At 47.7% G+C, this 21,503-nt stretch overlaps 1 protein-coding gene across 4 annotated transcripts in view; it reads left to right on the top strand.

Annotated features, from left to right (window-relative positions):
• The window catches only part of LOC121577978 (cadherin-22-like), a 258,752-nt gene that overhangs the window by 106,287 nt on the left and 130,962 nt on the right, over window positions 1-21,503 (top strand). For 3 of the 4 annotated variants that reach the window (XM_041892000.2, XM_041891999.2, XM_041892001.2), the window contains exon 2: window positions 19,230-20,549. The exons of the other annotated variant lie outside the window; for it this stretch is intronic. In XM_041892000.2, the coding sequence (XP_041747934.1) occupies window positions 20,328-20,549 (222 nt within the window). In that variant the 5' untranslated portion in view covers window positions 19,230-20,327. The remainder of the gene's footprint in view (window positions 1-19,229; window positions 20,550-21,503) is intronic. 4 annotated transcript variants of the gene reach the window in all.

Genomic DNA, 21,503 nt, shown 5'->3' with positions numbered 1-21,503 from the left:
ACACGTACACCATCTGTTTTAACGACGGCTCCTGACATTTTCAGACTCCACGAAAGTTGGCACGGAACAAATCTGAGTTCTATGTTATACTGTAATAACGACTTCCTCGCGGGTTCATATTTGGCGGCTGAACTATTTATCTTGCCATGTAGATCTCTGAGTTTTTTTTCAAGGAGGCTGCTGTGTATTGATGGTTTTCCCTAGCTGCCACACATTCCAGGGCTGCAATCACTACATATTTCATTCTGCTTTCCCTGGAGTCTTGTTAGAAATGGGTTGGGATTGTCAAAATATTTATAGGGCTGTGGAGAAAAAAGCAGAGCACTTGTAGGGAGCTCTTTATATTTACAACGGAGTCTCTAGTAGACAGTGGTTGGTCAGTCAGCCAATTATTGATTTGCAAAAAGGCTCTCTGGGATGATGAGGAAGCGTGTTTTGTGATGATGAGGCTAACCCGTGAAATCAGCTGCAGTGTCCTCATATGATCTACACAGAGTTTCATCTTTAGCTGTGCGGCTGAGCTGGTTAGTAGAGCATAGCACTTGCAACGCCAGGATCATGGGTTCAATTCCTGCTGCTGCCATCAATACGAAACTACAGTATATGCATGTCAGATGTAGGATCTTAATTTGACCTATATTGTCTCAGCAAAATAATCCTGCAGCAACAGGATTTGAACGTTTAGTCCATAATGTTGCTTGTTCGGTGGTTAAGCTATTAGCTGGCCAAAAGTAAGCTACATGAAAAGTGCAATACTGTTAATATAACCGTGTACTGGTGTGGGTTTTCAGTGAAGCTCATCTGCATTTTCTGCGGTACAGGAAGAGTGATCAAATTAAGATACTGTCAATCTTCTTCAGCGAAACCATTCGTGGTCCATGTCCAGGCCGTTAAGCGGTCCATGGCAGACCCGGGATTCGAACTCACGCCAAGATAATCAAACGTACTCTAGAACAGTGGTTCCCAACCAGGGGTACTAGGACCCCTGGGGGTACTTGGCCTATCCACAGGGGGTCCTTGAGAAGAAACATGAGATCATAGGCTTACTGATAAAATGCACATGAGGGGGTACTTCTGAGGTACTCTGCACAGAGCAAAATTCAGTTGGTGGTACAGTAACTGAGAAAGGTTCCGAACCACTGTTCTAGAAGCGTTGTCGATACCAATAACAGTACTTCAGATCTCAGGGAGGGAGTGGCAATGTTATCATATCATCAGGTGTGACTTTCTTTTCAAGACAATTGAAATAGTGTTATCGTCTCCTATCATGAGCCTCATGTGTTGTACTCCACAAGGTTGACCAGGTTGACCTTTCTCAAAATTGCACATTCATTTCTCTTAATGTCAAACGAGCGTTTTTCTTTTCTTTACCTATATTAATACAGGTTTCATTCAACCTTTCACTCAGTCAGATGTGCAGCGGAACCAATTCACCACCACAATACCTCACTTGGGATGGAGTTTCCTTTTCTCCTTTATGGGAATCTAATGGCCACCCGGGCTGTGGGCTTACCTGGGCTTGGGGAGGCAGGGGGGTGGCAGGGAGGCAGCTCCGCCACATCGGGAGGTTGAGGGGTGCACACACACTGGGAGACTGGCCTTCTCCGACCGCTGCCCAGTCTAATGGGAATCTTATGGCTGAGTGCTCAGAGACTTGGGCCCAGGATGTATGGTCGTGGAATGAAAGCATTCACAGGGAAAATGAACTGTGAGAGAGAGCAGGGGAAGTGGGGAGGCCGCCTCAGAGAGAAACGGTCCACAATGGGATTGATGATGAAGTGTTCAAATTAGAGCCAAGGTGTTGCTTTTCTTCCCAGACAGCGAGACCTTCGGAAGTCATTCAGGGCTCCCCCTTGTCTTCTCACACTGATGCAATGAAGCTTTGTAGCTGTGCCCCTGTGCCCCTGTGCCCCTGTGTCCCTGTGTCCAATGACCTATTGTTTGTTTTGTTGCAGTAGACACTGAGTGGACAAAACATTAAGAACACATGCTCTTTCCATGACAGACTGACCAGGTGAATCCAGGTGAAAGCTATGACCCCTTATTGATGTAACTTGTTAAATCCATTTCAATCAGTGTAGATGAAGGGGCGGAGACAGGTTAAAGAAGGATTTTTAAGCCTTGAGACAATTGCGACATGGATTGTGTATGTGTGCCATTCAGAGGGTGAATGGGCAAGACAAAATATTTAAGTTCCTTTGAACAGGTGCCAGAGTAGGTGCCAGGCACACCGGTTTGTGTCAAGATCTGCAACGCTGCTGGGTTTTTCACGCTCAACAGTTTCCTGTGTGTATCAAGAATGGTCCACCACCCATAAGACATCCAGACAACTTGAGACAACTGTGGGAAGCATTGGTGTCAACATGGTCCAGAATCCCTGTGGAACGCTTTCAACACCTTGTAGAGTCCATGCCCTATGAATTGATGCTGTTCTGAGGGCAAAAGGGGGGCAGCAACTCAATATTAGGAAGGTGTTAATGTTCTATTTCTTGAGATAAGATTTATTTTATATCAGGATATTATATTTGGATTTGTACAGCAATAAAGGAAAAGCATGAGATGGTTGTGCTTCTGAAGTCCTCATAAAATGTTTATTGGCCTGAATCTATTAAGAGATTAGAGACTGTACATAACATGGTTATAAACAAAAACATTCTAATGACCGTCATAAAAAAACTATCTGATGACAGAAATAAGTAGCATATTTATTTAATGAGAAAATTAAAAAAACAGAACACGAAAACAGGTCCTGGGTTTTGTGTTTTGTGAATACTCCTCTTGATAGGAGGGAGGTTGGTCGGGGAGGATGGGTGGGCATATAACGCGAAGGTCTAGCAACCCAAAAGTTGCGTGTTAGAATCACATTATGAACTTTTGCATTTTAGCTAATTAGCAACTTTGCAACTACTTACTCATTTTAACTACTTAGTTATTGTGTTCCCCACCCCTAACCTTAACCCCTAACCTTAACCCATAACCCTAACCCCTAGCCTAGCTGACGTTAGCAACAAATTGGAATTCAAAAAACGTGTGGTGGACACAAATTTTGAATAAGTAATTTGTGTCTATTTCACGATGGTCTGTGGTCTGCGTTGACTAAGTGTCAATATGTAGTGTGCATGAAAACACCCAATTAGCACGCTTTCTGTCTCAGTGGCTTTGTGTTCTGGTTGTGTAGCTCTTCTGCATATCTTTACTGCACTAGTGGGCTCTAAAACATATAGATCTTTAAAAATAAACCGTGAAATAATATAAAGGGATAGTTCAGCGATTAACTTGCATGCGGTTTTGGTCTACAAATATTAGCATTTAGTGCCATTTTAACAAAACCAAAGTGTAGATTAAGGTCTCTCCTTGTCCATGGACTGTTTTCAAGGTAAGGAAACAAGTATATTAATATATAAAATCGCTGAACTATCACATTAAAATCACTTTGCAATGGAAAACAAAGCACTTGAAGCTGTTTGAGTGGGCTACACTCCCCTCCATATGTATTTGGACAGTGAAGCTACATTTTTTAAAATGTGGCTCTGTACTCCAGCATTTTAGATTTGAGATGTTTCATGTTAGGCAACACAACATAATGTCAGCTTTTATTTGAGGGTATTTTCATACTTACAGTATCTGTTTTACTGTTTAGAAATGAAACATTTTATATATCTAGTATCCCCATTTTAAGAAGTCCAAATATTTGGAAAAATTCACTTATAGTGTATAAAAGTAGTCAAAAGGTCAAGCTTGTGTGACTACAAACTCGTTAAATGTGTTTTGGGTTATGTTTTACCTAAACAGGGACAGCAGGTAGCCTAGCGGTTAGCGAGGCGAACCAGTTAGAATCCCAGGTCTGATGAGGAAAGAATCTGTCGGGAAGTGAACTGGCAACGATCATGGTATCAAATCCTAGATGCCATTGCCTGCCGATGTACCCTTGAGCAAGGCACTTAACCCCCCACAACAACTGCTGCAACCTCTCCATCCTGTATGTGAGTCTTTTGGAGAAGTTGGGATAAAGCAGAAGTCAAATTTCCCTTGGACCTTGTGTACAATTGACAAATAAAGTAATCTAATCTTAATCTTAATCAAAAGGAATTGAATGGTGAATAATGTCTTGTGCCATTTGGAGTCACTTTTATTGTAAGTAAGAATAGAAGATGTTTCTGAACACTTCTACATTAATGTGGATGCTACCGTGATTATGGATAATCATATATAAATCGTGAATAATGATGAGTGTGAAGATAACACAGGCACAAAGATCATAACCCCCCAAAAATGCTAACCTCCCCTGTTATTGGTAATGGTGAGAGGTTAGCATGTTTTGATGTAGCCTCTGAACGATATCTCAGTCATTACTATTCATGTCTCCTTCATGATTTTTCTTACTCATGGCATTATCAAGATTAATTTAGAAGTGTTCAGAAACACCTTATCTACTCACTTAGAAATACAATTATTCCAGTCATCAATCACCATTCAGTTACTATTGGGCAAAACAGAACCCAAAACAAACCTCAAATGCATCCAAAGAGTTTGTAGAGTCACAAGCCTCCGGTTGCCAGCTCACTTCCTGACAGATTTTTTCCCCCTGTCAGACCCAACATTCAAACTCTTTCACATCTCTAATCACTAGGCTACCTGCTACCTGCTGCCCAAGTCCTGAGTGATTAGTGTTTTTGGAGCTCGGTTCGGTTTTAGTTTGATTATTAAAAAATAATCCCAGATTTCGGTTGATTATTATTGTATTTTTTAAAATTACATACACTATGTTTTATGTGGGTTGAATGCTGTAACAACAGAATAAAACAATGAATAAAAGTCCTATGATGGTAGTGACTGCCCATTACTGCTTATCACTTATTAACCATCATTTATTCACATTACTTTAATAAAGTATTTCAGTTGTTTATATAAAAACAAAAATATTTGATGACTTTATTATTTAATTCCAAGTCATCATCTCATCGCTATAGAGCTGCTGCCTATGCTGTCTGACAAAATTTGTCTGACACTATTTTTGTAGTTCTTCAAAGTAAATAAGGCATACTTTTATGACTGCTGAAAAACAACTATCAATCACTTAGATCATGTATTTTCAGGCAGAGATACCTTGCAAAGCAACTGCTCTCTATCCCTCTCGATCGCACATTCTTCTTTCTCATCTCTCCCCCACCGTGACACATAGGTGCACAATGGATTATGGTCATTGTAGTTAATTACCACGTTTTCTGTGTTAAACTATGTATACTGAACAAAAATATAAATGCAACAAAATGCGTATTTCTCTAAAATGTTGTGCACAAATTTGTTTACATCCCTGTTAGTAGGCATTTCTCATTTGCCAAGATAATTCATCCACATGACAGGTGTGGCATATCAAGAAACGGATTAAACAGCATGATCATTACACAGGTGCACCTTGTGCTGGGGACAATAAACGACCAGTGCAATTTTGTCACACAACACAATGGCCACAAGTTTTGAGGAAGCGTGCAATTGGCATGCTGACTGCAGGAATGTCCACCAGAGCTGTTGCCAGATAATTAAATGTTAATTTCTCTACCATAAGCCGCCTCCAACGTCTTTTTAGAGAATTTGGCAGTACGTCCAACCGGCCTCACAACCGCAGACCACGTGTAACCACCCCAGCCCAGGACATCCACATCCGGCTTCTTCACCTGCGGGATCGTCTGAGACCAGCCACCCGGACAGCTGATGGAACTGTGGGTTTGCACAAGCAAAGAATTTCTGCACAATCTGTCAGAAACCGTGCCGGACCAGGCACCGGTGGAACGGGCAAGGGCCGTGCCGGACTGGACACACTCACCACTGGTCTGGTGCGAGGAGCAGGCACGGGCCGAACCGGTCTAGGAACATGCACCACTGGCTTGGTGCGAGGAGCAGGAACAGGCCGGGCCGGACTGGCGACACGCACCACTGGCTTGGTGCGAGGAGCGGGAACAGGCCGGGCCGGACTGGCGACGCGCACCACTGGCTTGGTGCGAGGAGCAGGAACAGGCCGGGCCGGGCTGGCGACGCGCACCACTGGCTTGGTGCGAGGAGCAGGAACAGGCCGGGCCGGGCTGGCGACGCGCACCACTGGCTTGGTGCGAGGAGCAGGAACAGGCCGGGCCGGGCTGGCAACGCGCACCACTGGCTTGGTGCTTGGAGCAGGAACAGGCCGGGCCGGGCTGGCGACGCGCACCACTGGCTTGGTGCGAGGAGGAGGAACAGGCCGGGCCGGGCTGGCGACGCGCACCACTGGCTTGGTGCGAGGAGCAGGAACAGGCCGGGCCGGGCTGGCGACGCGCACCACTGGCTTGGTGCGAGAAGCAGGAACAGGCCGGGCCAGACTGGCGACGCGCACCACTGGCTTGGTGCGAGGAGCAGGAAAGGGTCGGGCCGTACTGGGAACACGCACCACTGGCTTAGTGCGAGGAGCAGGAACAGGCCGGACCGGGCTGGAGACGCGCACCACTGGCTTGGTGCGAGGAGCAGGAACAGGCCGGATCGGGCTGGCGACGCTCACCACTGGCTTGGTGCGAGGAGCGGGAACAGGCCGGGCCGGACCGGCGACGCGCACCACTGGCTTGGTGCGAGGAGCAGGAACAGGCCGGGCCGGGCTGGCGACGCGCACCACTGGCTTGGTGCGAGGAGCAGGAACAGGCCGGGCCGGGCTGGCGACGCGCACCACTGGCTTGGTGCGAGGAGCAGGAACAGGCCGGGCCGGGCTGGCGACGCGCACCACTGGCTTGGTGCGAGAAGCAGGAACAGGCCGGGCCAGACTGGCGACGCGCACCACTGGCTTGGTGCGAGGAGCAGGAAAGGGTCGGGCCGTACTGGGGACACGCACCACTGGCTTAGTGCGAGGAGCAGGAACAGGCCGGACCGGGCAGGAGACGCGCACCACTGGCTTGGTGCGAGGAGCAGGAACAGGCCGGATCGGGCTGGCGACGCGCACCACTGGCTTGGTGCGAGGAGCAGGAACAGGCCGGGCCGGGCTGGCGACGCGCACCACTGGCTTGGTGCGAGAAGCAGGAACAGGCCGGGCCGGACTGGCGACGCGCACCACTGGCTTGGTGCGAGGAGCAGGATCGGGTCGGGCCGTACTGGGAACACGCACCACTGGCTTAGTGCGGGGAGCAGGAAAGGGCCGGACCGGACTGGCGACACGCACCACTTTCTTGCGAGGAGCGGGGAGCGGGACTGGGTTCCTTTATTAACCCCCGCTCCTTCTGCTGCATAACCAGCTCCTCTCGCCCTGCCTCTACACTTTCCTTCTCCCTTTTAGCCTCCTGTAGCGCCTCCCTCTGACCGAATAACTCCTGCTCCCTCTGAACCAATAGCCCCCGTAACATGGTGGCCTCCTCTCCTAACCTGCAGACCCGCCCTTTAACGGCCTCCTGCTGCCTCGTCGTCCACACCGTGTGCCCCCCCAAAAATGTTTCTTGGGGTTGCCTCTCGGGTCTCCGTTTCACCTCTCCTGCCTGGGCTTCCTCCTTCGCCCAGGGTCCGCTATCGGCTAATCTCACCTCCTTCTCCCTCATCCCTTTCAGGGCCTCCATATGCTTGGCCAGATCCTCGCTTATCTCCTCCCAAGTCCATGATCTCTGCTCCACTACCTGTGTCCAGGGTGTCTGCTCCACCTGGGCACGCTGCTTGGTCCGTGTTTGGTGGGATCTTCTGTCACGTTCGTTCATAGACGGGACGGACCAAGGCGCAGCGTGATATGCATACATGTTTATTTAAACTTAATAAACACTCGACAAAACAATAAACGAAACGAAACGTGAAGTCCAAGGTAGACACAAACAACATACCTTATACGGAACAAGATCCCACAACCCACTAGTGCCAATAGGCTGCCTAAGTATTGGCCCCAATCAGAGACAACGAGCGACAGCTGCCTCTGATTGGGAACCACACCGGCCAACATAGATCTAGAATACTAGACTATAAACATAGATCTACACCACATAGAAAATCACACCCTGACTCAACAAATAAGAGTCCCCAGAGTCAGGGCGTGACAATTTTGGAGTCACTTTTATTGTAAGTAAGAATGTCATGTTTTTAAACACTTCTACATTAATGTGGATGCTACCATGGTTACGGATAATCCTGAATGAATCCTGAATAATAAGTGAGAATGTCAAAGGTCATACCCCCAAGACATTCTAACCTGCCCTGTTATTGGTAATGGTGAGATGTTAGCATACTGGAGAATATAAACAAATTATTATTTTTTAGCTTCAGTGTCCAAATACATATGGAGAGGACTGTATATGCTGATGGAGGAGGCTCAACTTTGTAGCAAAATACTGATTATGCCCCTGCTGTTGTTGTGTGTGATTAGCTTAGCATCCATGAATACAGTCCACGCCTGAGTGATGATGGTTAATGATGAAATTAGGTCCTCCTCAGAGAGACTTGCCATGGCTTGTGGATGTTGGATCACACTGGAGAAGGCACATTGGACGTCGCCCAGCTTTTTCCTCTGCCCGTAGTGACCTGCTCGGCTCACCCTCTGCCCAAGAGATTTGGGATCAGCTCTGTCGAACCCCTGGCCCTAACCTCCACCCCTTACGAGCCAAAGAACCTGAGCTCACAGGAACTGACTCTCCAACAGTGATGAAACTAGCAGATACCCATGCTTTTCTGGGACCATGTGTACCGACAGCTGTCAGCTGCCTTGGCCGTCCTCTGTCTGTCAGAGTCAGTGAGCGTTCTGGTCAGGCCAGCCTCAAAGCTTTACCAGCTCTCCCTGATCTTCCTGCTTTCTCGCGCCCCCTGATTATTGACCAATGCCGGGGCTTCCAGTGCGCCAGCCACCCATGAGGTGAACGACTGAGTAATTGCGCAGCTGGCAGTACGGGCGCCCCATGTGCGTGCCTGCGCCACGGTGGTGGGCAGTGTTGCATGTGCAGCCAGCCAGTAGTCAGGGGGCTGTCTGTAGAGGGGGAGAGGGGGGGAGAGGACAAAAAAGAAGAGGGCATAGAAGAGTGAGAGACAAAAATAATGAGGGAGAGGGACTGATGAAGCCAGAGAGAGGAAGGTAGGGATGTAGACAGAGAGAGAGGGACTGATGAAGCCAGAGAGAGAGGGACTGATGCAGATAGAGAGAGAGGGACTGATGCAGACAGAGAGAGAGGGACTGATGAAGCCAGAGAGAGAGGGACTGATGCAGACAGAGAGAGAGGGACTGATGCAGACAGAGAGAGAGGGACTGATGAAGACAGAGAGAGAGGGACTGATGAAGACAGAGAGAGTGGGACTGATGAAGACAGAGAGAGAGGGACTGAAGAAGACAGAGAGAGGAAGGTAGGGATGCATTGTTCTGCTGTGGGCAGATGTTGAAGAGCTTTGCACAGCCATGCCTGACTGGAGGGAGGGAGCGAGAGAGGAGAGGAGAGGAGAGAAGAGGAGAGGAGAGGGGGGAAAAGAGGGAGAGAGAGAGTGAGTGTGGGTGTAAAGCAGCAATTAGTGTAATTAGGCTACCAGCTTTAGCAAGGCTCTGACAATATATGTCACCTCTCATTATATCCCGTAAGTAAACACAGGGCTTAATATGAGGCAGCGGGCTTCAGCGTTCTTTGGACAGTTTTCCCCTGGCTACCGTGTGTATGTCAATGCGGATGCTAGTCTCCAGTTTCAGCAAGCTACAAATACTCTCTTATCCAGGTAGATAGGGATATTCCAGTCTATTCTGTCATTACTTACTCACAATGCACAGGTGTTGGTATCCTAGACAAGCCTTTTAAAATAAACAATTTAATTTAAGGCAAGCTGTTTTTCAATGAAATGAAAATTGTTTGAATGAAAATGAAATGTTTACTTTCACGGAAATACTTTTAAACTGTTGTGAAAAGCTTAATATGATTTCACCACAGTTCTAATGCTTCTTGTGTGAACATCATTGTGATGTTTTCAGCCTACTGAACTCCCAACCCACTCTATCTCTGTCAATCTTGAATTAGACTACCCATTAAAACTCCAGATAAAGAGAGACCACATAAACATTTCACCCCAAAGCAATGTTTTTTGTTGTGTATGTTGCGTGCTGTGGTTTTTCTCCACGACACAGTGGCCACGGAACCCAAGCAACTGTGACAAATTAGGATTGGAGATGACAAAATAGCCTTTTTTAATAAGCATGGCAAAGGGGATTTGACTCTGGCGGCAGGGCTCACTTGAATAAGCAGACTGTGGGTCCTGCTTTGATGATCGCTTTCATCCATCTGATACGAGATAGGGGGGTGGAAAAGTGAGGGAAGAGGGTAGTGGGGACGCGCAGGGACAGTGAGGGAGGAGGGTAGGGGGGACGCGCAGGGACAGTGAGGGAGGAGGGTAGGGGGACGCGCAGGGACAGTGAGGGAGGAGGGTAGGGGGACGCGCAGGAACAGTGAGGGAGGAGGGTAGGGGGGGACGCGCAGGGACAGTGAGGGAGGAGGGTAGGGGGGATGCGCAGGGACAGTGAGGGAGGAGGGTAGGGGGGACGCGCAGGGACAGTGAGGGAGGAGGGTAGGGGGGATGCGCAGGGACAGTGAGGGAGGAGGGTAGGGGGACGCGCAGGGACAGTGAGGGAGGAGGGTAGGGGGGACGCGCAGGGACAGTGAGGGAGGAGGGTAGGGGGACGCGCAGGGACAGTGAGGGAGGAGGGTAGGGGGGACGCGCAGGGACAGTGAGGGAGGAGGGTAGGGGGACGCGCAGGGACAGTGAGGGAGGAGGGTAGGGGGACAGTGAGGGAGGAGGGTAGGGGGACGCGCAGGGACAGTGAGGGAGGAGGGTAGGGGGGACGCGCAGGGACAGTGAGGGAGGAGGGTAGGGAGGACGCGCAGGAACAGTGAGGGAGGAGGGTAGGAGGGACAGTGAGGGAGGCGGGTAGGGGGGATGCGCAGGAACAGTGAGGGAGGAGGGTAGGGGGGATGCGCAGGAACAGTGAGGGAGGAGGGTAGGGGGGATGCGCAGGAACAGTGAGGGAGGAGGGTAGGAGGGACAGTGAGGGAGGCGGGTAGGGGGGATGCGCAGGAACAGTGAGGGAGGAGGGTAGGGGGACGCGCAGGGACAGTGAGGGAGGAGGGTAGGGGGACGCGCAGGGGACAGTGAGGGAGGAGGGTAGGGAGGACGCGCAGGAACAGTGAGGAGGAGGGTAGGAGGGACAGTGAGGGAGGCGGGTAGGGGGATGCGCAGGAACAGTGAGGGAGGAGGGTAGGGGGGATGCGCAGGAACAGTGAGGAGGAGGGTAGGGGGATGCGCAGGAACAGTGAGGGAGGAGGGTAGGGGGATGCGCAGGAACAGTGAGGAGGAGGGTAGGGGGGACGCGCAGGAACAGTGAGGGAGGAGGGTAGGGGGATGCGCAGGAACAGTGAGGGAGGAGGGTAGGGGGACGCGCAGGGACAGTGAGGGAGGAGGGTAGGGGGATGCGCAGGAACAGTGAGGGAGGAGGGTAGGAGGGACAGTGAGGGAGGCGGGTAGTGGGGGACGCGCAGGGACAGTGAGGGAGGAGGGTAGGGGGGACAGTGAGGGAGGAGGGTAGGGGGGACAGTGAGGGAGGAGGGTAGGGGGGACAGTGAGGGAGGAGGGTAGGGGGGACGCGCAGGGACAGTGAGGGAGGAGGGTAGGGGGGACGCGCAGGGACAGTGAGGGAGGCGGGTAGTGGGGGACGCGCAGGGACAGTGAGGGAGGAGGGTAGGGGGGACAGTGAGGGAGGAGGGTAGGGGGGACAGTGAGGGAGGAGGGTAGGGGGGACGCGCAGGGACAGTGAGGGAGGAGGGTAGGGGGGTATGTGTTATCCTCAGGCTATTACCTTCCAAATATAATCCCCCTTAGATTGTAATCAATTCAGTCTATTTCTTGGCCCCCTGAAATTACAAGTTGTTATAGGAGAGATGTGGTGATGTTGCAGTGATACTAGGGATGTCAGAAGTGTGCTTAAAGCAGCGGTCACCAACCGGTCGATCTTTGATCTCCAAGGCATTTCTAGTCGATCTCAAACATTTCTGTAAAAAAAACAACGATAAAGCCTTGAGTTTCTTTTTTCTTTTATTTTTATGTCTTGCGCTGCATTCCCATTTTGAACCATTTCATGTGTCTGAAGGTACAAACTCTGCCTTCCCAGGTGGGCCCGGAGAGCAAATCAAGTGCACTATAGGCCTACCGCTGGCCAATCGGATGGCTCAGATGACTGTGTCTGCAGTAACGTAGCAGGCATAAAAGAAAGCTACAGAAAAGTTGTTACTGTGAGATTTCAAAACGTTTAAAACCATGACTAGAGAGAGACTGTCAACGAATACAGCAAAGAGATGCTGTTTTTATGAGTGAGTTCATGTTTAAGTTCTCACTCAGCACTGTCAACACTTTGTATTCAACACTTTTATAAGCCGTAAAATGCGCGTTCTTCCTACTTTCACTCGCCCTACATACAGTGGCTTGTAAAAGTATTCATCCCCCTTGGCATTTTCCCTATTTTGTTGCCTTACAACCTGGAATTGGTGTTTGTATGACTTGATTTATACAACATGCCTACCACTTTGAAGATGCAAAATATTTTTGTTGTGAAACAAACAAGAAATAAGACAAAAAAACAGAAAACTTGACCGTGAATGACTATTCACCCCCCCCAAGTCAATACTTTGTAGAACCACCTTCTGCAGCAATTACAGCTGCAAGTCATTTGGGTTATGTCTCTATAAGCTTGGCACATCTAGCCACTGGGATTTTTGCCCATTCTTCAAGGCAAAACTGCTCCAGCTCCTTCAAGTTGGAAGGGTTCCGCTGGTGTACAGAAATCTTTAAGTCATACCACAGATTCTCAATTGGATTGAGGTCTGGGGTTTGACAAGGCCATTCCAAGACCTTTAAATGTTTCCCCTTAAACCACTCAAGTGTTGCTTTAGCAGTATGCTTAGGGTCATTGTCCTGCTGGAAGGTGAACCTCTGTCCCAGTCTCAAATCTCTGGAAGACTGAAACAGGTTTCCCTCAAGAATTTCCCTGTAGTTAGCGCCATCCTTCATTCCTTCAATTCTGACCAGTTTCCCAGTCCCTGCCGATGAAAAACATCCCCACAGCATGATGCTGCCACCACCATGCTTCACTGTGGGGATGGTGTTCTCGGGGTGATGAGAGGTGTTGGGTTTGCGCCAGACATAGCATTTTCATTGATGGTCAAAAAGCTCAATTTTAGTCTCATCTGACCAGAGTACTTTCTTCCATATGTTTGGGGAGTCTCCCACATGCCTTTTGGCGAACACCAAACGTGTTTTCTTTTTTTTTCTTTAAGCAATGGCTTTTTTTCTGGCCACTCTTCCATAAAGCCCAGCTCTGTGGAGTGTATGGCTTAAAGTAGTCCTATGGACAGATACTCCAATCTCCGCTGTGGAGCTTTGTAGATCCTTCAGGGTTATCTTTGGTCTCTTTGTTGCCTTTCTGATTAATGCCCTCCTTGCCTGGTCCGTGAGTTTTGGTGGGCGGCCCTCTCTTGGCAGGTTTGTTGTGGTGCCATATTCTTTCAATTTTTTAATAATGGATTTAATGGTGCTCCGTGGGATGTTCAAAGTTTCAGATATTTTTTTATAACCCAACCCTGATCTGTACTTCTCCACAACTTTGTCCCTGACCTGTTTGGAGAACTCCTTGGTCTTCATTGTGCCACTTGCTTGATGGTGCCCCTTGCTTAGTGGTGTTGCAGACTCAGGGCATTTCAGAACAGATGTATATATACTGAGATCATGTGACACTTAGATTGCACACAGGTGGACTTTATTTAACTAATTATGTGACTTCTGAAGGTAATTGGTTGCACCAGATTTTATTTAGGGGCTTCAAAGCAAAGGGGGTGAATACATATGCACGTACCACTTTTCCGTTATTTATTTTGTAGATTTTTTTGAAACAAGTTATTTTTTTCATTTCACTTCACCAATTTGGACTATTTTGTGTATGTCCATTACATGAAATCCAAATAAAAATCAATTTAAATTACATGTTGTAATGCAACAAAATAGGAAAGATGCCAACGGGGATGAATACTTTGCAAGGCACTGTACCAGCACTGCAGCTGTAATGAATGTGTAGGAAAGTGTATTGATAGGCTTGAGTTTCATTATTAGCGGCTTGGGTCTTTTTTAATATCGAGGAATATTTAACTTTCTTTGTTCATAGGAGTAACAACATGAATTTGTGCATGAGGTAGAAATAATGCGGTGCAACTCGAGTTTTCGCCATCAGCTGGAAGACAGTGTCCCTTTTTGGTTAGTGTCAGCGGAGGAAGGGAGAGCAGAGGGATGCTGAGAGGCGGACCCTCAGTCTAAAGCTCTCTCCCTCCGCTTAGATTGCAGGCACCATCAGCCCAGTAAAATAAAAATAATTTAGCTGTGTCTCACAAGTAATACAACAACAGATATATTATATGTGAGTTCATATAGCCTACAGTACCTCAAATTTTGAAATATAATTTAAAACAATGGTCCGAACAACAATTCATTGACAGGGCTATTCAAGCAAAGCCAATATGCAGTGATAATGTATTGGGCCTATAGCCTACTGCGCAAACCTCATTGCTACAGTACTGTTTTTAATAGGTTAATGTTGCATAGGCTTACGTTAAGTCAAGTCAAAAAATCTGAGCGGTAAATCTCTGCTTGCATTTTGACTCAGAAAGTCATCTTGACTCACTTGTTGATACAGGGAACCTCACTAGTGTACACAACAAGAACATGATGAAGAGATGAAGAGGGGAGGAGCATGATGAAGAGACGAAGAAGGGAGGAGCATGATGAAGAGACAAAGAAGGGAGGAGCATGATGAAGAGACGAAGAGGGGAGGAGCATGATGAAGAGATGAAGAGGGGAGGAGCATGATGAAGAGATGAAGAGGGGAGGAGCATGATGAAGAGATGAAGAGGGGAGGAGCATGACGAAGAGATGAAGAGGGGAGGAGCATGACGAAGAGATGAAGAGGGGAGGAGCATGATGAAGAGATGAAGAGGGGAGGAGCATGATGAAGAGACGAAGAGGGGAGGAGCAGATGGGGGGTGGAGACAGGAGGAGAAGAGGAGATGGGGTGGAGACAGTTGGAGAAGAGGATGAGATGGGGGTTGGAGACAGTAGGAGAAGAGGAGGAGATGGGAAGGTAGAGACAGTAGTAGAAGAGGATGAGATGGGGGTTGGAGACAGTAGGAGAAGAGGATGAGATGGGGAGGTGGAGACAGTAGGAGAAGAGGAGGAGATGGGGGGAGACAGTAGGAGAAGAGGAGGAGATGGGGAGGTGGAGACAGCAGGAGAAGAGGAGGAGATGGGGGGGTGGAGACAGTAAGAGAAGAGGAGGAGATGGGGGGAGACAGTAGGAGAAGAGGAGGAGAAGGGGAGGTGGAGACAGTAGGAGAAGAGGATGAGATGGGGGGTGGAGACAGTAGGAGAAGAGGAGGAGATGGGGGGGTGGAGACAGTAGGAGAAGAGGAGGAGATGGGGGAGACAGTAGGAGAAGAGGAGGAGAAGGGGAGGTGGAGACAGTAGGAGAAGAGGATGAGATGGGGAGGTGGAGACAGTAGGAGAAGAGGAGGAGATGGGGGGTGGAGACAGTGGGAGAAGAGGAGGAGATGGGGGGAGACAGTAGGAGAAGAGGAGGAGATGGGGATTGGAGACAGTAGGAGAAGAGGAGGAGATGGGGGGTGGAGACAGTAGGAGAAGAGGAGGAGATGGGAAGGTGGAGACAGTAGGAGAAGAGGAGGAGATGGGGGGAGACAGTAGGAGAAGAGGATGAGATAGGGGTGGAGACAGTAGAAGAAGAGGAGGAGATGGGGCGGTTGAGACAGTAGGAAAAGAGGAGGAGATGGGAAGGTGGAGACAGTAGGAGAAGAGGATGAGATGGGTAGGTGGCGACAGTAGGAGAAGAGGAGGAGATGGGAGGGTGGAGAGGTGGGAGAAGAGGAGGAGATGGGGGGAGACAGTAGGAGAAGAGGAGGAGATGGGAGGGTGGAGAGGTGGGAGAAGAGGAGGAGATGGGAGGAGACAGTAGGATAAGTGGAGGAGATGGGGGGTGGAGATAGTAGGAGAAGAGGAGGAGATGGGAAGGTGGAGACAGTAGGAGAAGAGGAGATGGGGAGGTGGAGACAGTAGGAGAAGAGGAGGAGATGGGAGGGTGGAGACAGTAGGAGAAGAGGAGATGGGGAGGTGGAGACAGTAGGAGAAGAGGAGGAGATGGGAGGGTGGAGACAGTAGGAGAAGAGGAGGAGATGTGGGGAAACAGTAGGAGAAGGGGATGAGATGGGGGGTGGAGACAGTAGGAGAAGAGGAGGAGATGGGGGTTGGAGACAGTAGGAGAAGAGGAGGAGATGGGAAGGTGGAGTCAGTAGTAGAAGAAGAAGAAGATGGAGGGGTGGAGACAGTAGGAGAAGAGGAGGAGATGGGAGGTGGAGACAGTAGGAGAAGGGGAAGATTGTGGGAAAGAGAGACAGAGAGAAAGCGAGAGCTGATGGAGAGATGGGCGTAATGGAGGGGTGGGGTGGGGGGGGGGGGTTACTGAGAGGACCTGTCTCACTGTCACTGGCCCCACGCCCATCACTTTGCAGTGATCAGTCTCCCAGTCAGTCATCTGCCTCTTGCCAGCTGTCAGGGGGCCTGCTCTGGGCACGGCCACTGATGTGAAACAGCAGCCATGTTTTAGAATCAATCCACTGCCCTAAAATTTCACGAATGACTGTGCAGAGCTGGCTAATAGCTTTTGGGGTGAAAGAGATGCCTTGCGACTGTACTGTATCGGCTAGCTGGCTTGCCCCTGCTTGGAAGATCATTTATTGACACAGCGCTAATTAGCCCCGGCTACTAGCAACGAGCTTCCACGACCTCTCTTGTGTGGCCAAGTTGCGAGAGAGACTTCTCTCTCTCGTGCGCTTTTTCTCTCCAACTCATTAGGATTTCATACTTTTTTTGGACCTCATTAAGAGTAAATGCATACGCACTTAATGAAATTCCCAGAGTGAGCTAGAAAAACAAGGATTTGGCAGAGTCTGGTTGCTGTTTTGGAATGCCAAGCGGTTTGGTTTGGAGTCAAGCAAATGTTTCGGTCTAGAGAGCAACTTCAGAGCTGTACTTTCACCCAGAAAAGTGTTTGATACAAATGGTTTCTAATTAATCATATACGCGCTGCCAAACACACAGTTAAAATATCTACAGTTAAGGGGGCAGGGTAAGCGTAGATAGGCAAAAAATGATTTAATCAGGGTTTTTCTCCCCAAGCCGTTTGCCTTTGAGGTGGAAAGGAATAAACAACGACTTTAACTTTGAAGTCAGCTCTTTAGCTAAAACATACGAGTCTAATTAGAGACATGAAAAATTATATTTTGGATCAATTAAAGTCGAGCAAAAAGACTTGCGAGGATATTTTGGCCGACTTTTGTTAAATATGGACGACGTAAATGATTCATTTTACCATATTTAATTGGATTGAATCTTTTCCTTTCATTGCATTATCTTTTTGTTATTCTATTTATTTCAAATTGATTTTTTTTCCCTCCTAGATGTCAAGGTTCAAAAAGTCATGTTGAATTGTGATTTGAGTCATCTTTGCTGCTTCTTCCTCTAAATGTCACACGTCATAACCTTTTAACATCACAATAATTCATGGATGCAAGACTGAGGGACAAACGGTAATGCTGCTATTACTCAGTATTATACAAGACAGAACACAAAGCTATCAGATCACAACCAATACATGACACAATCAAATGGAAAGCATCTAACAATGCAATTGTGCAGTCTGCCATGATGCCATGCATTTTATTCATGGTTGGGCTGTATATATCACAGAGAGGTATCTGATTATGTAAATATACCGTATGTTCACACTTTGCAGATGTTGTACTTTGTATAGAATATCTACAGGAATATATGAGTTGTATTCTCCTTACACAGCTTGGTCATTGTTATTCAAGGTCATGTTGGAATTACATTTTAGAATTTAATATGTGTTCAGAGAGAGTGTCTCATACCTACATTGCTGCCCAAATGCAATGCAAAACCCTGCCTCAAAACCCTACCTCAAAACCCTGCCACAAAGCCCTACCTCAAAATCCTGCCACATAGCCCTACCTCAAAACCCTGCCACATAGCCCTACCTCAAAACCCTGCCACAAAGCCCTACCTCAAAACCCTGCCACATAGCCCTACCTCAAAACCCTGCCACAAAGCCCTACCTCAAAACCCTGCCACAAAGCCCTACCTCAAAACCCTGCCACAAAGCCCTACCTCAAAACCGAGATTCCTTTAAAACTATGCTCTCCTACTTCCTATTCTTTGGCTTCATCCACAGAGCTCAATTGCAAATACCATGCACAGTGTTCGTTTGACCTTATTCTGAATTTGAATTATTTTTCGGAAACAAAAAAAAAGAATTGCTTGTAGGCATCGAGAAATATTGGAAAGCTTCACCCAGCTAGCACAGAGGCACAGTAGGTTAAACAACCGCTGTCCTGAAGCTGTTCGAAGCAGCTTTCCTCGACTTCTTCCTCCCACTGGTGCTGCAATCTCTTCGCCTTGAGGTGGTGACACCGCAGACACACAAAATGTTTTTTTTTTGCCCGTTCTGAAGGTTTCACAAAGCCCATTAATCACAACCTCTTCCTGCGATGCACGCTAGCCGCAACGCACCGCCTCTTATCTACTCCCGCCTCTCTCGGCAGTGTTTGTTTGAAGTATTAGGGGGCTGTTGCCGTGATGGATTGAATTAATTGATTAATACTTTTATCCAATTAGTGTTCCCTCATGCAATTAATCAGCTGGCTGGGGTTAGGCCTGCTTGGTTGGCTGGACTAAAGGCAGACAGATGCTAGTGGCCTGGCTCGTGAAGAAGAACCCTCCCTCTCTTTCTCTCTTCACTCTATTCTCCAACATCCTCCCCTCCACACACCTGGCGCTCTCTCCCCTCGTACAGCACTGCACCATCGCTCTTAGAGCACGTTGTTCGGTTTTCTTGCCGAACACAACAACAGACCGGCTGAAAACAGTTAGCTCCAGATAATCCGAAGAAAGAGTTGTGGAGAGCTAATAAAAAGAGAAATGAGTTCAGCCTTGAGCATGTTTTGTGTTTGCAGTGCGCATTTGGAAAATTTATACAATTTTGTATACTGTGTGATGAAAGACCCTGCAGTGTTAAAGCCCAACCAGTGATGGATGCCTTCTCTGTTCTACAGGAAAACGTGATGGTAACCTATGCTTTTCTTTCTGGTCTTTTGCAGGTTTTGCCACTACTCTCAGCACTTTATGGGGGTCCTGTCACTGCCTGAACCATCCAGAAGAATTATGGAACACAATAAGATCTGAGCCAATGGAGTCTCCTGAAGGATACTGATCTCTAATACTGGAATGAAGTGACAAGAGACGGCAGCTGGACCATACACACAACCCTAGGATCCTGGACCTGGAGAGAAGCTTTTGATCTGAGGACCCAAGTATCAGAATGACCCACTTTTCTTTTAAATCCATTTTTAATTAGTTAGAAAATAGAAAACAAAATATTGTGAAAGATAACTAAGCATTTTAGTGAGAATCAGTTCCAAGAGTTTGGAGATAGCCTTGGGTATCACACTATGGGTGTCTGTAAGATGTGAACCTTGTTATACCAGGTACAGCCCAAACTTTCCTTGACAATTATACAAAGGCCATTTCAATGGTTATAGGTCCCATGATATTCTCAAAGGAGCCTGTCCATTAAAGGATTTCCCTAATTAATGTGTTGGAATAAAATAAATGACCAAGTTTGGATTGAAAGTGTCAATTTTAATTCTCAGGGAGTTTTTATTTGATCAATATCAGGCCCATTCCCTTCACCACCATACTTGTGTTAAAGATTGAAAGATTGAAGCTGCCATAGAACATATGGGAAAGCTTGTCTTGGAAATCTTGAATGCAGTTTTCTTTTGTACAGTAACAAAAAACATCTCTGTTACCCGAATGGATTTGATACCAGTGTAGACAGACAGGGGAGATAAGTCAGGAAAACCCAGATGGCGAAGATTACATGGGAAAGATAAGGCGGGTTCAAAATGATTTGCCAAGTTTCTTCTGCACAGAGAAAAACCTTCTGTAGCCTGTCTAAATTCACTGAGTCATGACGTGCCATGGCATGCCCTGCATCCTGAGGCGGAACTATTTAAGACAATAGAACTATTGAAGACAATAGAATGCTCAAAGATCTTGTGGATTAATCAAAGTGTCCTAGAACATAGATTTTGGTTGGCCTCTGGGTTTAATTTCTTCAACATTGCCGGCTTGAGGACTCTTTTCACCTCTTTGGTAATCCCCGTCACATGTAGAGCCAAGCAGGATTTTCCAAAATGGCTCCCTTTTGGAGACTGGGAGCATTTAGCCTGTTGACGGCCCTTTGGCTTTTGCATTGCTGTAGTTGTGGATGGTCGGAGAGAACTAGTGGCATGGCCAAGGGAGAAACTAAGGAGCAGGAGCTCATGTCCCATGAACGAGTGAAGAGGGGATGGGTGTGGAACCAGTTCTTTGTGGTGGAGGAGTACACGGGCACAGAACCTCTCTACGTTGGAAAGGTAAGCCCTTGTCTGAGAGATTTTCATGTCTTTAGGGGAACAACACTAACATTACAGTTGAAGTTTTTTGCTTTCATATCTTACTTGTGAGTTGATTGTGATTTGATTTGGATGACAAGTTATGATTGGAAAGGATAAGACTTGATAGCATAGCACATCCAATGGAATTTTATTATATAAATAGGGATGGTTCTTGTATACATTTTACTGCATACACATGACTGACTGAATTCAGTCATTTGCAACTGATAATAATAAGTTCATATTTTGAACTCCAGTCTGAATGCTTTTCCTTATAAAGGCAGTTTTAGAATCCCCTCTGTCTGCCTCTGTATTATTTCTGTTAGGGGACAGTATTCTATCTCTTCAGCCAGGATCCATTATGGGACTTAGCCAGACCGAGAGAGAGAATGAGAGGAGGTGAGAGGGTGCGAGAGAGAGAGGGGGGGGCGGCATGAAGATGGAGAAACATGTGGACAGACAGATGGATAGACAGCCAGATGGACATACAAACCGACCGAGCAAAGATGAGCTCAAAAGAACGCGCTAGAGGGAGAGAGAAAGGGAAAAAAGAAGGGGAAAGAGGGGGAAAAGAGGGGGGAGAGAGCAAGGGGGGAACAAGAGGGGGAGAGAGCAAGGGGGGGAAGAGAGGGGGAGAGAGAGAGACAAAGGATTCATGCATTTTGAAGTGATTCATTGCAGGAGAGTGTGGTGGGGCAAGCAAGGCGCTGATATATACATGCGGTCCAGGCATAGCAGGGGTGAAAAAGGAGAAATTATTTTATTAATAAAATTACCCAGAATTATTGCTCTCCATGAAGCACAAGCCAGGACTATTAATAGTCACTGGGTGGTGGTGTTGCCGGACTCATCCATCGATAAGGATATCAAATACTTTAATTAGAGCAATATAGTATTAAATATGGCCAGCGTGCCTTTTATCAGCACTGGCCA

This window comes from Coregonus clupeaformis, chromosome 12 (assembly GCF_020615455.1).
Source record: "Coregonus clupeaformis isolate EN_2021a chromosome 12, ASM2061545v1, whole genome shotgun sequence".
Classification (NCBI taxonomy): Eukaryota; Metazoa; Chordata; class Actinopteri; order Salmoniformes; family Salmonidae; genus Coregonus; species Coregonus clupeaformis.
This window is presented reverse-complemented; position numbering and strand designations above follow the sequence as displayed.